This window comes from Podarcis liolepis, assembly GCF_965112155.1.
Source record: "Podarcis liolepis genome assembly, chromosome: 1".
NCBI classification, from domain to species: Eukaryota; Metazoa; Chordata; class Lepidosauria; order Squamata; family Lacertidae; genus Podarcis; species Podarcis liolepis.
In genome coordinates this window covers 48,466,647-48,483,884 of record NC_139554.1, presented here as the reverse complement: position 1 = coordinate 48,483,884, position 17,238 = coordinate 48,466,647, and the positions used below count along the sequence as shown (strand labels likewise).

The 17,238-nt window shown below is 42.6% G+C and overlaps 1 protein-coding gene across 9 annotated transcripts in view; it reads left to right on the top strand.

Moving 5' to 3' along the window:
• Positions 1–16,638, top strand: part of TMEM229B (transmembrane protein 229B) — a 36,305-nt gene extending 19,667 nt beyond the window's left edge. For 2 of the 9 annotated variants that reach the window (XM_083461690.1, XM_083461691.1), the window contains exons 2-3: positions 8,078–8,126; positions 15,553–16,638. In XM_083461690.1, the coding sequence (XP_083317816.1) occupies positions 8,097–8,126; positions 15,553–16,083 (561 nt within the window). In that variant the 5' untranslated portion in view covers positions 8,078–8,096 and the 3' untranslated portion in view covers positions 16,084–16,638. Of the gene's footprint in view, positions 1–1,175; positions 2,126–8,077; positions 8,127–9,181; positions 9,316–10,871; positions 11,223–13,243; positions 13,438–15,552 lie in introns of those variants that run through there. The other 7 variants (XR_014516186.1, XM_083461689.1, XR_014516185.1 and 4 more) reach the window with 7 other exon arrangements.
• The last annotated feature ends 600 nt before the right edge of the window (positions 16,639–17,238 follow it).

Genomic DNA, 17,238 nt, shown 5'->3' with positions numbered 1-17,238 from the left:
TGAGTTATCTTAGCAGAATGAATCTTCCAGGACAGAGTTTATACACTCTTGGATAATATGTCATTATTTTCTCTCCATGATTTCCCCTCTACACAATTGCTCTGATCTGTCATTATGGTATAGCAGGTGACCTACTGCTGGCAGTACTGTTTAGAATAAGCTGTTGCTTGTTCTGATGTTGAATAGCATTTGTATCTGAAGGAGCAATTTTGGTTTTACTGGATAAATAATAAAACGGCACTTGTATAATTTGTGTTGAGTTGCTTAATCCTTCATTGTGAAATTGTTGTTCAACTTTTATCCAGGAGGAAATCTGTTTTATGTACCTTCTGTGCCAGACCTCTGTAGGTATTTGCCTACACACTTATAATGGGAAATTCATATCATCTAGAATTGGCATTTTCAAACTGAAGGCCTTTTTTCACCTGTGTCTTTTGTGCAGCCAACTCTAGCTCTGCTCCTGGATATTTGTTGTGCCATTGCCCTCTGGTGTAGACAGTCTTCTTGTGTATTTATTTGTTCATATTTATAACTGATAAAATGGCCATAATGAGTTCTGTTTGTAAAAAAGGATATCAAATAATTTCTATGAAACTAATTATGTAGTTAATAACTATGCTGCAGCAATATCCTCCTTTCGAGAAAAGGAAGCAGACATGCGAGAGGGGAGCTCTCCTTGCTTTGTTTATAAAACTATATAGAGAAGGTAGCAGCACAGGCAATAACAGGGAGCCAGCCCTGCCATTAGACAGAGTGAGCCAGCTGCCTTGGATAACTGAATCTGGATATCATGAGAGGGCAGCAAATTGTTAGTTATTTAAAAACAACCAAGATTCTTATGTCACCACAAAGACTAACAAATGTATTATGGCATAAACCTTTGTAGACTCAAGCCGCCTTTGACAAATACATGAAGTAAATATTAGTTGGCAGGTAATGTGGGATTATGTGACAATGAGATGCAAAAATCACAACCAACAATAATTGAAGCTTAAATTCATGTTAAGTAGGCACATAATGGATTGAGGAGTCACTTGTGAGATTTTTAGGTGTCGTCATCCAAAATAGCTTGACTAACTTTGGGTACAATGTACTTGTTTGTGATGAGGAGGACTATTTGCTGATTTACCGGGGGGTGGGGGGGTGGACAAGGCTGAATGCAGTCTTTGGACCAAAGAAACTCTAAAAAATTGCCACACCTTTTTTTAAAAACACTGATATAGTGATGGGGATGTATTGGTGCACTGACATTGGTCCAGGGGCACTTCTAGGCATTGTGTGTATTTTTCTGTCATTATGGCAGGTTGTTCCTTCCAACAAGACAACATTTTTCTTCTTCCTGCAACTTCATAGGCCAACGTTGATTTTGAATGTCCTTGTGAAGTTGTGGACATATCATCACCTGTCATAGTCCTGTGCTGCCAGCCACAGCAGAGCTCAGTGGAGGGAGAAGCCAGCCAACCAGCCGAGTGTCAGGGGGGTACTTGCCTGGAGGCAGAGTCTGTATGCAAGGTTCAGTCCAGTCCTAAGGTCAGGAGTACCTCAGTGCACATAGTCAGACGATTCGGGCATCAAGAAAGCCAAGAGTCCACGGTCACAAAAAGCAAGATCTAGTCAGGAATGGCAAATGCTGTTTCCAGCAACTGACTGAGGCTGGAAAGCCTGCTTAAGAAAGCTGGAGCCAGCTGGTTCTCATCAGGAGCAAGAAGGCTGACCAGCAGCAGGTGGAGTCACTTCACCGTCTGCTCCTTCAGGCTGCTGCTCAGCAGGTGAAGCTGACTCCTGGCCCATGACATCACCCTCTACCTCCCTCTAATGGAGTTTATGTAGCAGGTGTTTCATATCTTTCCTCTTTTTTTGGTGATTCAGCAGTCTGTACAGTGACTTCCAAAAGATCATGACTACAGCTGCCAGAGGGCTTTGCAAACAGGAAGTGGGCTTCACACAACTTCCTTTTGAGACTGAAGTACCAGGTTTCTGTAAGCTGCTGAGTGTAGTGATCCCTCGGCAGGAGAGAGCTCACTTTGTCTCCTCTCCAAGGGTGAGCAGACTGTGAATAGGATTTTATTTCAATCATACTGTACTGTAAGACAGAGAGCCGCTCCAGGAAATGAGCCGTTGCAAGGTAATATAATTCTCTTTGCTCTCCATATGGTTTACATTTGAAACTTTGCCCCAAGCAAAGATCACCAGGCATCAGGACAACTGGATTATTCATGTTCACTTTTGCCTGCTTTGTGTCCCACTGTGATAAAGCAACTCAAATGCTAAGGATTGGACTTGTGGTAAAGGGAACTTGGTGCTGATTATTTTGTTAATTCTAATGATCGTTGTGCTCTGTTTCTATTCAGCAAAATGACAGAATCAGCGGTGGTGGCAAAAGCCTCCGTGCTCCCTCATATTTCAAAGCAATAACTGGAGTGAGCACATCTCCAGAAATATAAAATTCAGCATACCGAAGGAGTTAGGAACCTGTTGCCTTCCATATATTGGATTGTAATTTACCGTCATTTTATTTGTGTGCTGCCTTTCTGTAGTCAAAACCATGCTCAAGGTAGCATACAACGTGAAGAGAGTTGCATAGTTACAAAAGTATTTATTAGACAAATAAAGCACATTAAAAAGTACATAACAAAATTGAACAGCATTCCCGGAAATAGACCATGACGCCTGAAATCCTACAACATCTGGAGGGCCACAGGTTCCTCACCCCAATATATAGAATTGAGCTACATGTACCAACAGTCTATGTGACTAATGATAGTAAAAGGCAGCTTATCTGGAACAATAATTGTGTCTGTTTTCATATTTTATATGAGGGTTTTTGTTTATCAGTCCAGCGTTTTCCTCCCTAGTTTACATAGGGAAGTTCACTATGCCACAATTTAAGAAGAGGGAAATTGCTACCTAGAAGAGAGAGATGTATTTTATCATAACAAGGTGTTTCTGCTCTCATGAAAAGGAATTAACATGCAGGCTAGACTACAATATAGCCTCTTCCATAGTGATAACTAAACAGTGATTGCTCCTTGGCGTCAGCATGAAAATGTTTACCCCTGAGCTCTTGAGTTGTATGCTGATTTTTGAAATCAGTTGCCCTTAAAAATCTTAATGTGTCTTACATACAGTATCTCAGTCTTAGGGCCAAATGAGATGAGATACCACTCCTACAGTTAGCAATTGCATGCATGGCTTTTAAAAAGTAAATTGCAGGTGTGGACCTACCAATCTGGAGTGAAATATTGGCATGGGTGATAAGTAGACTTTGTCCCTTTGTTTCCCCATGGGGTCCTGTCCTGGATCACCCCTGCTCTTTGTATGGGGGTGGTAGAATCCCCCATTCACTCCAAAGTCCAGTCTTGTGGTCTGTCCAGCTGCAACACTAGAATGAAAAGTGCATTGTGAGCTTTTTTATTGACATAGCTTAAAGGCACAAATCAATTGCCCCTACAATTGGCCATCAAAGTCGATATGGTAATGGGAAATTCAGTGGCCTGGACTCCTTTATGACTTGTGCGTCAGCAAGAAAATTGCCAGTTAAGATTAAGCTGCAAAATGTTACATGCGATAGGAATAAAAAAGAGAAAAGAGCAGCTCCATTGACTTGTGTTAAACGGCTGAAAAGTGTCGTGTTGACTCATAAATGGCACATATTGGAGCTACATTAATTAGTGACAATCAGTGGGAGATTTTCAGTTTTGGATGGATCGCCATAGCAGCTGCCCCTTTAATTCTGGAGCAAGGCAAAACCTGCCCACTTCTTTTAAGACTTGCTTTTCCTTAAAGACATGCCAACATTTCTGCTCACTTTGGAAATGCACTGAGATGGAAATCTAAAACCAGGGTTGACTGAGGACCTTGATGAAATTATTGATGGCCCTTTGGGACAGCTGGTCCAAAGATCTGTCATCAAGTGCAGTGCAGGCAGGGTGGTGAATCCCGTGACTTCAGCCTTTACCGGCCGTGTATATGACTGTGCCTGCCTTGAGCAGAAAGTGCAGATGGGGACTTCTTGCTGTGAAGTAGCAGCAAAGTCCATAATTTCATTACACCCCCACCCAACAGACAGGACACTTGAGTGCCGAATCCCAAAACATAGGTGCTGGGCCTCAAGCTGTCTTCTCCTGCTGAAACATTAAGCATGAATGCTAATTGTGATAACTGGTTTATGCAGAATTGATGGCACCTGCAGATGCAGCTGGGCGTTTGTCCACTCACTGGCATGTTTTATTACTTCACATGCTCCAGGGCTCTATCCTGCTACCAGAATCCAGTCCTGGCACAGGTCAAGCTAACCATACCTGACCTGGCTGGGGCTAATAGGAGTTATAGTCCAAAACATCTGGAGGAGCCCAGATTGGCAAAGGCTAGATTAAGCCATCAGAGTACAATTTATGTCAGCATGCAAGCACTGTGGGTTATGAGTTGCTGAGATTCTGCATCTGCATGTATATGTTTCAGTTTGGAGTTGGGTGGCATAGCAGATGGCACAGAAGACACTGCTCACAGAAAGCCAACTGTTAGAGGTGGCTCAGGCCTCTGAAGTAGGGGAGCAGATGTTCTACTCATCATTGGCCCATCTGCTCTCTCTGCTTCTGCCATATCTACAGGCACTTGTGTATCAGTGGTAAATGAACAAAAGAACAATCACAGCCACCCTATTCATCATGGTCCCAGCTGCTTAGTCATTGAGTGTGACTAAGGGGGGTGGTGGGATAAGGAATAGCTGTTGAGCCTTCATGAAAATTCAGGATGGAAAAGCAGCACAGCAAATTTTGAGTTAAGACTTTAACTGAGTGGAAATGTGGCTTGTTGCTAACTCTGAACCGGCTGGTGGACGTGGTATGATTCTGTAGGACAGAAGAACACCCCAAATGCAGCTTGTAGTGTACTTAGCATCAAGATAGTATCTGGGTAGGTGGCAATGGTTCTGGGGGTTCTCCTGACCCCTCCAGAGCCACAAATCTGGGTGTTTGGGGGAAGGAGTGGAAGCCCTTGCATGGGCTAGCGTTAGCAGACCCATTCAATATGTGAATAGGAGCTTGAACTCTGACGTCTGACCTCATATCACTCCCCATTTCAATTCATTGGAGCTTCTTAGGAATATGATCCTGCTTTCAGTTCTAGGATAATCTCACGAAGATGGTTTCTGCTTCAATGGTTTGTAGAAGCTCTCAATAATTAAATTGTTCTGAGAGTCACGTTCTGTGGGGCCAGCATGGCTACCGAAAGCTTTGCTGTGCAGCTCACACAGATGGGCAAAGCATCTGCTTCCGATATAAATGTGCAAATGTTGTGATAGGACACCTGTGAACTTCTTCCTTTGTTTATTGGACCAAATATGGCCTATTGGTTCAAAAAAGCAACAAACAGTCTATGGCCTGCAATTTGCTTATGGTTCTCTAAATACCTTAAAGACGCGGCTCTATGTGTGAAAGTCATCACTGACCATACAATATGTTCCCATTGCTAATTAAGCAGCCTGTAAACCACAGGTGTAAGGAACACAATACTCCCTGTTGTAAGATAATTGCTGGAAAGTGGCAAGAGAATGGCTTACTGCCAAGGAAATGACTTCAGGGACCTGGCTTGCCCTTCTTTGAAAGCAGTAGCTCATTTTAAGAAGCAGGTCCAAGCAGTGAATATTCACCCTCATTGACAGTCTATGGAAGCCTGTTTTCATATGTTAAAAAAGGGTGACTTGTGCTTTTAAGTGTTTTAGACAAAAGAGGTATATCCTCACGTGGGGATGGGTGGATCAGGTTATCTCCAGCCCAAGTCAATGTCACAAGTCCATTCCATCTTGTTTCTGCATCAATCTGCAGTTGTTGTTTTCAAAAAAAAACTGCATAAGATCACATTAACTTCGGATAGACATGCATTTTTGTTTACACCTTATCCTAAACAAGATAGAACATAATTTAAAAAGCAAGAACTGTATTGTAAATTTTGAGAGGCAAATTTGGTACCTTATTCCCAGAGTGGATGGATCAGGACAGTGTGTATCAGAATATGCTCCCCCCCCAAAAAAAAATTTGAACAAAAAACCTAAAACCCAACTCCCTAGCAAGCTTGGTTCAGAGGTGTCGATACTAGAGGCTGATGTACACCTTTGCTTGTTCATACCATACAGACATATAGGGGAATATGGAAATTGTCCATTATTCTCATCAGATATAGTTGTTTGATTAGGAACATGGCACAGTTAAATTAATCCCATCCATTGCGTTTTACATTTCACTGGGAGCATTGTGGAAGTTTAAGGAGCACAAGCAAAAGTGCCGCTTCATATTCTGAGGCAGGGAGAAGATTTGCAGCAAGGTTCGAAAGCTTCCGCTTGGATCAAATTGAAGGTCAGATTCCAGAAAGCAGTGTAGAGGATTCGCTGAGGTTATTTTTTATACCTCATAATTACTAGGGACATTGATGCCCCTGAGGCATGGTTATGTGTATCCTGTTCTGCTGGCGCTTAGGGGCTCACAAGGGAAGTGGTATACATTCCCAAGGCATCTTTCAATCAGACTCCTGGGCAGCCCTGCTATCTGAGCTATGGAAGGTGTTTGTCTCAGCCAAGGACCAGAGTCATCCAAAGTCTTAGAAAGGCTGGTAGGGTTTTCCCTTTCAGAGGCTGTGCCCTCCCTTGGAAAGCTGTCTGCAATCTTTAAAGGGCTCATAGCTGATTCTACGGTCCCAAGCACCTGTCTGACTGTGGAGCAGGGGAAACGGTGGGGAGTCATTCCCGGAGTCTGCCGATGATGGGAGAGCCACATCCTCGGGCTGAGTTGCTGTAAATGGGCGTGCTAAGGACCCCACGGGAGGGTGACATGCGAGTCATCCAAAGACGGGTCCACCTCATGATAATACGTGGTCTGAAACATTGCAGGGGGGTTTCCTCACATGCCAGCTGTTGTCAAAAAGTAAATCCAGGAAACATACAAAATGTTATTTGAAGAAATGCTTTGGAACCCAGTCCTGCCCGTGTGTTGTTTGTGCTGTGCCTGTATTGGTACCTGTATGCTGGTTAGCTGGTGGAGGACTGATTTTCAAGGGCAGACAAATAGAACTGATTTTTAAAAATGAATAACGTTAAGCATTTAATTTTCCAGAAACAGGAAAATCCCCATTTTAGAACATTGTTTAAATTTGCAGGTGGTTTTAAAACCAGTTATAGTTGCTGGTATTCAACAGTCTCCTACCTTGCTGCTGGGTCGTCCCAGCCCCACTCCCCCGCGTGCGCCTTGATCGTTGAGTGTCTAAATGCTCCTGATTCCAGGACTTTTTCTTCCCTCTATTATCTCTCAGAGAACTGTTCAGTTGACTAATCTGTTCTCCCTGGCACCGTCAGCATTTCAGCCCAGTTTTTCAAGACTGAGTTAAGCACTTGAAAAAAACACCATTGAAACCAGTTTTTCAAAACTGGCTGTTATGTTTTCATCTTAATGGCAACTTCTGACACTGCTGCCTCCACAGTTGTGAGTGGGCTTTTGCCTCATTTGGAGTCAGCCACTTACAACAACAATCCCACTAGTACTTGGGCTTTTACTTGGGTCACTAGGGACAACCCTATTCCCCCAGTTAGCTCTAGGTGTACCTGTTGAGCAGGTTTATCATCCCAAAATGTGAATACTCAGCTACCTAGCCCAACTTCATGGTAACAATTGTCTGTAGCTTTGAAAGTCCACGATTCCTATTGGTGCCCAACAATAGCTATCAAGAGTGGCAGAATTGTTAAATTGGTGACCACTAGTCTTACATGAAAAGACACTAACTCTATCCTGTCACAGTGCCTCTGCTAGCGTAATCCCAGTCAAAATGCTTGCAGTGAACGCACAGCATTAAGTGGACTTTTTAGCTCAATAACCCACCAGGTGTGAGAGGTGTCCTTTTTGCACTGGCAGCAGTTGTAAGTCAGACCAATTCTTAGTGTATTCTGAGCCATCCCAGGAGGTGGCTTTTGCCCATGCAGCTTAGAGATTTGAGTGTTGCTCGCTTGCAGCTTGGTTGTTCCATTGTGAGCCCCTTAGGAAACATTGACCTTTTCTAGAATCTTAGTTCACTTTTTAATTTTATCTTGTAGGAATCGTACGAGCCCAGACATGCCTGTGAATGTGGAGGAATCTAGGCAGGTGAGCTGTGAATTGCCAATGAAACAGATCTTTTTTGTAAAGCACAGAACAACTTTTCAGTTATGGGAAGTAATAATAAAGCAATGAAATACATTTTTATAACTTGATTTCACACAATCTTTTCTCCAAATCCTGAATTCATTGGTAAACTGCACATACTGCTTAGACGCAAGCACAGCTCAGTTGCTTTCAGTGCAGTTGGATCTCCTCTTTGGCCAGCTAAGTTATTTCCTTGGGTCACCATTAGTATGTGCAACTTCCCCTCTTCCTGAATCTAGAGTCCACCAAAATAACCTTGTAAGGAGGTATTAGCTATGGGGGTCTATAGATGTATATAGCAGGTCACAGACACATTGTGGGAATGTACAGACCAATTAGATGTACAGTATCTCGTAAGGATTGAGGAAGTACATTTTTCCTGTTTCCTGTTGAAGCTGGCTGAATCAGAACTCATTCGTTTGACCCCTGTCAAAATGCCACTTTCTTTAGAGCAGTTCTTCAACTTTTAATTGCTGGGTCGTCCCCCCCCCCCCCGTAAGGAACTAATATTTGATTGGATACAGGAACAAGATGTGCTTAAACATCATCATCATCACTATTAATAATCATATTAAAATTGAAAACATGGGAATGCTTTTTTTAAAAGCAAGGATCTAATGTTGGTTTGAATTGAGGAGCAAGCTGTTCTTAATATTAAAATTATTTTATTATTAAAAGCATGAGGGAAAGGCAAGACATCCAACCGAATCACTATTTGATTCATGGATTAGATTGATTGTCGTTGGTTTCCAAGCTCATGAGGAAGACGGGCTCTCTAGCGTGGAAGGTTCTGACTCCTGTTTTTTTATAAGTCTCTACACACTAAATTGCATTGAAGAAGTTAACTTTGGAAGATTTGTCCAGCCTCTTTGTAGCATTCTTGGGAATATTCTGATAATTACATATCCAGATTGTTAATTATTTTGTCAGTCGGGTTTGATCACAAATGGGCAAGTTCAAGTTGTGCACTTAAACTGTATTTGGCACTCTTGTGCAACAAACCTGTTTCCAAAACTGTTTGTGGTAAGGAACCTGACAGAAGAATGCACTTGAAAGTGTGGAACAATTGCTTGACGCAATGTCATTTAACTTCCTCGGAAAACAGACAGGCAGACAAACAAACAAACCAGGATAGATGCACTATAAACAGGTAACCCGAGTCTGTTTCCTCTATTCACTCCAAAGTGGTAGTTGCTTGCTTCATAACTTTATCCTAGCTCTTAGCATTATCTAATAATAATCTTAAAATTATCTAATATAATTGCAAGCCAGATACTCTTACTCAGTTTTGATCAGGTACCATATTGGTGGATCTATGTTTTATTATTACAGTATTACTTTTTAAAGTGTGTCTTGGCCACATCTGCACTGGCTACTTTCTGAGAGATCAAATTTATTGCAGATCAGCAAGAGAGTTCTGATGTTGAAATAAATTTCTCTACACTGATTATCTGCCTTTCTCTGGCTCTAGCAAACCTTTCTTTCCTCAGCCATTGCTTTCTGTAGCACTACGTATTTATACATATATACTGTACTGGGGGAGGTTGTCCACTAGGTACCCTTGTCCTGAGTTGTTTCAATCTCTAAAAATTGACAAAATCTAAACCCAGCTCAGTAGCTGACAATTGGCCAGTGCAGAACTTTCAGCACCACCTGCACTAGGTCCAGCTCCTGAACCATGTGCAAAGTAGCCTCCCATTCAACATATTACAGTAATATAGACATTAATTTATCAGTGCCTAGACCACCACAGCAAGGCTATTCCTATCCAGGAGCAGTCATAGCTGATGAACCAACAGAAGTTGATAATGGGTGCTTGGAGCCATTAAGGTCACCTGGGCTCTAGTGACAATGGTGGCTCTAGGAGCACCTCCAAACTATGCACCTACTGCTTCAGAGGACGTGCAACCCCATACAGGGCAGGTTCCAAACTTGGGAAGTGCCCATCCATAGGAAATCTATTCATCATCATCATCATCATCTTCATCTTGCTGGAATTCAGTCACAATTTATAAGCCCTCATCAACCCATAACTGCATCCAGGCATCTTTTCCAGACATGCACAGCCTCTCCTGATTCAGATGTTACAGAGAAACAAGTATACTGGTGACACTTCTCTCTGCATCTCCTAATGCTTGCCCCCAGCAGCTTCATATAGATGTTAAATAGTTTTGTGCCTGTGGTACCCTCCAGATCAACTGCCAGGGGGCAAGGGAAGTCATATAGTATGATTCTTCGAAATCTGCCCTGTAAGTTGAACTAAAACCACAGGAAAACTTTGCCCCCAGGATGATGCCCTAGTCAATGGTATCAAGTCACTGAAAGATCCAGGAAAAGGAGCAGGTTTGCACTTCCCATCTCTGTCTTTCTCTCCCTACTGAAGAAGGTCAGCCATCAGGATAGCCAAGACCAATTTTGTCCCAGAACCCAGGTTGGAATGGGTCAAGATAATCTATTTCATTTAAAAATGACTCTATGTCTCCATGCTATTTCTCAACCTTTTTATTTTTCAATGGTCCCCAAGTGAAATAGGCCTCAGATGCGTGGGAGGAGCAGAGCAAAATACCCTTTGACTAATATAAATTGATGTTTTCTGCTGATGACTGAGAAGCCTGTACATCCCTGCTCTTTTGACTTAATTTGATAATTAGATTCATTTAATCTTCTTTTGTCGTTCCTTTTTATTCTATCCATCTCCTTACTCAGGATGGATTTGAGAGCTAGTCAGGGATCTCCTGACACAAGACACAGCCTGTACTGGACTGAGCAACAATACAGCCCAGGAAGGGGAATTCCTCTAGAAGGGAAAAGAAGCAAGCATAGACACAGTGGGAATACCTAAAAATAAACAAATGGAAGATAGCTTGCTATGCCTCTATACTTGAACTACACAATCTAAAAAGACAAGAAAAGAGCACAAAGCCTTTTGACATCTTTCTTCCTCTCTGTCTTCCTCAGCTAATGCAGGTTTTGAGCCTGTGCATGGATTGTATCACTGTGATGTTACGTACAGGACCTACCACATTGTTGTACTAAATAAAGACCCATTAAAATCTCTTGGAGTGTGCAGTGATTTAAATGGGCCCTAAACGGCCTCGGTCCAGTATACCTGAAGGAGCGTCTCCACCTCCATCGTTCTACCCGGACACTGAGGTCCAGCGCTGAGGGCCTTCTGGCGGTTCCCTCACTGCGAGAAGCCAAGTTACAGGGAACCAGGCAGAGGGCCTTCTCAGTAGTGGCGCCCGCCCTGTGGAACGCCCTCCCACCAGATGTCAAAGAGAACAACAACTACCAGACTTTTAGAAGACATCTGAAGGCAGCCCTGTTTAGGGAAGCTTTTAATGTTTGATGTATCACAGTATTTTAATATTCTTTTGGAAGCCGCCCAGAGTGGCTGGGGAAACCCAGCCAGGTGGGCGGGGTATAAATAATAAATTATTATTATTATTATTTATTGGTTATACCCTAATTGTATCATAGCCTTATGTGGTTTACAATGCAGATAAGTAACTGAGTATAGATTGATCCTTATAACAGACCCTATGGTCTCAGGTTCACTGTAGTGTAACTGGAGAAAGAGGTAATTGTTGTGTTGTGTGCCCTGGTCCATATATTTGGACAAACAACTTTCAATAAATAGAACTAAGTTTATAGTTCTCCTAGGCAGAAATTCAACTCACAACACCAGTGCACAACCCATATTTTTATACATTGAAGAGCTGGTGTCCTAGGACCAATGTCAAGCTGAGTGGAAACCCATAATTACAAGAGAAGTTGCCTCGGAGCAAGGAGATAGGATCTCAGCATTTGAATGGCTACTGGCTTCCATCTTGCCACCAACGCCATCGCTGACCACTAGAAAGTGAGAAACAAGCCTTTGATAAGTGCTGCCTGCTCTTAGTAGGCAGTGCCGCAAGCTAATTATAAATTTGATACTTGTTAATTCCCTACTGAGAGAAGGGCACAATGGAAATGCACATCTTTGTTTTTTCTTTGTAGCCCTTCAAAGAAAAGCATTTTAATAAAGTGTGTTTATTTATGAAAAGCTGATTTATTATTGCATGTGAAGGACAGCTGCTTTGAAATTTAGCAACCATGGACACTGTCTGTGATATTGCCCCCATTTGAGATATGGGATGTTCGCCAGAGAGACTGCTGTAGTCACTCTTATTTCTAATGGTGGAGTTGAGCCAGTTCCTTCTAAGAGCAAAACTGGCACACCTAACAAGTTTTCTTCAGGAGACAGAAGTATCAAATGCAAGGCATCTTAGCTCCTTGTCATCACATTTCCCGAGTGTTTCTCTGCTCTGGATCCTTCCTAGGCATTAGTGACTGTTTAATGTGCTTTATTTACAGCATCTGCAACATGTGCGTTGAGCAACTGGTGTTGCCAAAGCACTAGAAAAGCTGCCTGAGATTAGCTGTTATTGCCATATCTTGCAGTTGAAACAAATGTCTCAGGGCCAAAATATGTGGGGCCCTGTCACTGTAGCTGCTGTGGGTAGGAAACATATAGGTTTCTTCCCTCTTTGGGTGCCCCTTTTTTGTTTCATTGCTAGCTCTGTCTACCCCACCCTCAGCTGTAGAAGATTATATAGCTGTAGAAGATTATATAGGTAAAGGATTTTTTAAAACGTAGTTTGTAGTTGAGATTCCTGGGGTGGACTAAATGATGCTTGGGACCCCTTGCAACTCTACAATTCTATGATTCCTCCATACGTTGCTTGTTTGTATGAAATCCAGATTCCTCATCAAATCTATGTGTGCAATTTAAATTAGCAGTTTGGCTTCTGTTGTATTATCGATATCTCCACATGCTGTACGAAAAACAGAGCCTTACTGATGAAGCAGCAGTGGCTAGTTTTTAACTGTGTTACACAGAGCAATCCAAACCCCCGATCTACTGTGCTGGAGAAGAACAGCATGAGAACCTATATACTTTAGTATAGCTGGGAATAAAGGTTTTTTTAAACGACAATGACAACCCTACCTCATTGAGTTTAAGTATGCTGTTACCTAGCTTATTCCCAGGTCAATGGAGTAGTTGTGACTTCATCAGTGACAACTCACAGGCCTCAGAAAGTCCAATTAATATCTGACTAGGGAGCAGTTCATAGTGTACCATATTCAGGAGGCCTAGGGTTGGATTTTGGCCTGAAAATGTCTCGGTGTGGGGGCTGAATTTCTTTTTTATATTATTATAAACCAAGGAAAAGGCAGAATGTCAACATAGCACTGGCTTCATCTCACATGGAGAACCATTTGATATCAAGTAGGTATTTGGCCCTGACCTCTGCCCTTCTACCTAAACATGCCTTGTAGCTATAACAAAAGACGCTTCCTCTAATGTGGAAGGAAAAGGTTATGATACAAGTGATAGAAATAAAAGTATTCTCTATAGGTTGTGTTTGTGTGAACATGTGAACTCAGTTTGTCATGGGGCACAGATCACCCTTTTCCCATCATTCTCCGTTCTCCCTAAGAAGCAACTCCAGCAATGTGTAACTTTCCCAGAAGAAAAAGCTTTTCTGTAGGACATGGAAATAGTTCTGCATCCAGATGTATTAGGCAGAACCCAAATGTTCTCATGCTACAGACCATGGAAGTTGGTATCACCACCAGTTCACTTTTTAGGTCCTGCACTTGGCTCCCAAAAGGTGGGATAAGTCAGTGTGGTGTAGTATTTGAGACTATCCGACTAGGACTGAGGTTCAAATCCCAATCGGCATGAAGCTTACTGGGTGACATTAAGTCAGTCATTATCTTGCAACCTAACTTACTTCATCGGGTGGTTGTGAGGATTAAATCTCAGGGACCATGCATGCCACTTTGAGCTTCTTGGATAAAAATGTGGGCTGCAAATTAAGTCAATTGATAGAACAGACTATAAAACTGGACATGCCTCCTTGTTGAGGTGGATGGAGCAGTAGCTGGCAATTTTCTAAGTTATAGCCAAGCATTGCTATCCCAAGAAGACTTTTGGAGAGATGTGCACTGAGAATGTAGTATGGCCAGAAGCACTTGGGAAAGTAGCACTGCATGGGGCAGCTAGTTCTGAAGTTCCTAGGTGGTTGTTAATATCCAGATGCCAGAGCACTTTCGGATAAAGAAAAACTGTCATCTGTCAGAGGGCCTTCTGGCGGTTCCCTCACTGCGAGAAGCAAAGCTACAGGGAACCAGGCAGAGGGCCTTTTCAGTAGTGGCGCCCACCCTGTGGAACGCCCTCCCACCAGATGTCAAAGAGATAAACAACTACTTGACATTTGGAAGACATCTGAAGGTAGCCCTGTTCAGTGAAGTTTTTAATGTGTGACATCTTGATGTATTTTTAATCTTTGTTGGAAGCCGTCCAGAGTGGCTGGGGAAACCCAGCCAGATGGGCGGTGTACAAATTATTATTATTATTAAACACCAAATCAAGGTTTTGACATTATATCTGAACTGTTTTTGTCACACTCCCTTTTTTATTAAATGAACGTCTTAAAATGCCTTTGTGTCACTTACCATGTCTCTCATACAGTACCTCATACTGTTCTTTTTCTTTCCTCATGTTTCCATTAGTTTTGCACCTTAGTCACTTCTCCAACTTACTCTTTCTTGTAAGCTTCGTGTTTGGATGTAGAGCACCTTGCATCATTTAGCTAAAATTAGTGTGGCATTATCTCTTCTTATGCTTGCCTTAGCTTGGTCTTACCTGCTGCTACGTAGAATATGTGTCACATTTTAAACAAGCTTCATATGCACCCCCTTTTCAGGCTTTCTAGTTGTCTTGATTCCCAGGTACAGCTGAAGTGTGTAGACAACAGGAATACCACAGCCTAACTTAAATGAGAACTGGGACGTTTGCACATAGGCATCTATGTGAAAGTAGGTCCCACTGCCTGGTGTCTAGTACCAAAGCCGGGGAAAAAGTGAGGCCTGCTTGTGCATGCACAAAACCCTCAGTCCTCATTAAAGTTATATGCACAGCACGGCTGAGGGAGAATGTGCAGATCCAAGGTTTGCTTCTGTATCGAACTGCGAGAAGACACTTTCCTGGCCACGCATGAGTCAACACTATATTACACTGTAATCTGGTTCTGAGCATGCTGCAAGAAATTAGGCAAAAGGAAGACAGTGCAGTGTTTTAACTACTCTTCAAAACTTCACTAGTCAGACAAGAAAAAAAAGATACTCCTACTTCCTATTCTGGTTTTGAGCAGGTCACTTTGAAGATTTATGCCACTTTCATTATCTGTTATATTACTGATTCACATTTTTATACTTTGTAGCCTTATGCATTATATTATTTTGTTATGTCTTTAACCCCCAGTGTGACAAGATCTAGTGCTGTTACCCTTGTTTACTGAGTCTTTAATCCCTCTCTCCACCCCCAATTGTCTTTCAGAGTTCCTGCTGGGGACTGTGCGGAAGGATGGCGTCTGCAGAACCCTTGACTGCTTTCTCCCGTTGGTACCTCTATGCTATTCATGGTTACTTCTGTGAGGTGATGTTCACAGCTGCTTGGGAGTTTGTGGTCAATTTCAACTGGAAATTCCCAGGCGTCACTAGCGTATGGGCACTCTTCATCTATGGAACTTCCATCCTCATTGTAGAAAAGATGTACCTGTACCTGAAGGACAAGTGCAACATCCTAGTGCGCTGCCTGATTTACACCCTGTGGACGTATACTTGGGAGTTCACCACTGGCTTCATCCTGCGCCAGTTTGATGCCTGCCCTTGGGACTATTCACAGTTTGACTTGAACTTCATGGGCCTCATAACCCTGGAGTATGCCATTCCATGGTTCTGTGCAGCAGTCATCATGGAACAGTTAGTCATCAGGAACACCCTGCGTTTGCGATTTGATGAGAATGCTGAACCCGGGTCTCCTACTGCTGCTGTAACCTTGGCCAATGGCCATGTGAAAACTAACTGAACAGTAACTTCAAACTACACCTTGACTAAGTGAATTCTCCTGCCCCTTTCACTGGAGACTTGATGATGGCCTCAAAAACAAAACTCCTGCTTCCTGTATGATAAACAAACCTCCTGTGTTTGGAGGCATGCATGAAAAAGTGGAATCAGTAGGTTTTCTATGGATTTTTGCTCTCTTTTTTGTTTTTTTAAAGCAACAAGTAGCACTGTCAGCTACCTGTTGGTGAGATAGTTTGACTTGTAACTTATTATGAGAACAGTCATAATACCTGCATTTTACTACATATGGGTGGGTGGGGGGGATAAGAGTAATGCTCATCAACCTTGTACAAATAACAAGTTAGTAGATTGGCACAGACGCCCCATTTAACTTAATGATTGGCTTATATCCCACTAGGCAATATTCAGGTGCTTGCTTGCAACCAGTACCTCCCATGGGACCCGAGATGCTTCAGGGTCAAGGAAAACTCATTAGCTGTTGAGACAACTCAACAGTGGCAGTCAACTGGGGAGGTGGTTTGCCCTCTTGGGTGTTCCCTCCTAAGGCTTTTTTTTTTTAATGCACCACAGTGTATGATATTATGGTGCTGGACATCTTCCTGGATTTCTATAAAATTACTTTTTGACTCATCCACCCTGAGGCTCGCTAGAGACCTCCTCCCACTCCCAATAGTCTTTTTTAAAAATAAAATAAAAGTCTCTTCTGCTGGATTAATTATATCATTACTGTACAAGTTGCATTTTTGGCCAAGGAGCCCAAAACGGGAGAGAAATGGCTGAAGTCTTCCCTGCCTCCTATCCTTGTTCTTTGTAATAGAACTGAACAGAAGGGCTGCTTCAGCTCCGATTCGCCCCATAATAACTGTTCACATTACCAGGATCCTCTCTGCCTTCCTTCCCTGAGAATTCTGTCACCAATGATACCACTGGCAATAATTGTGGACCATTGGCCCAGGTATTGAAGTCTCCATGTGTCTCCTGGATTCATCGGGAATTAGAATTGTGCAAGACACTGTGCAGTGCTCATCTGCTTCTACAGATCTTCGGGAAGCTATGCCTGATGTTCTTCTCTATGTACTTAACAGCAGTATTAGGGGTGCACTAATCTCTCTTCAGAAAGCTATTTATGAGTCACTGGAGGTGATATTTCACTGCC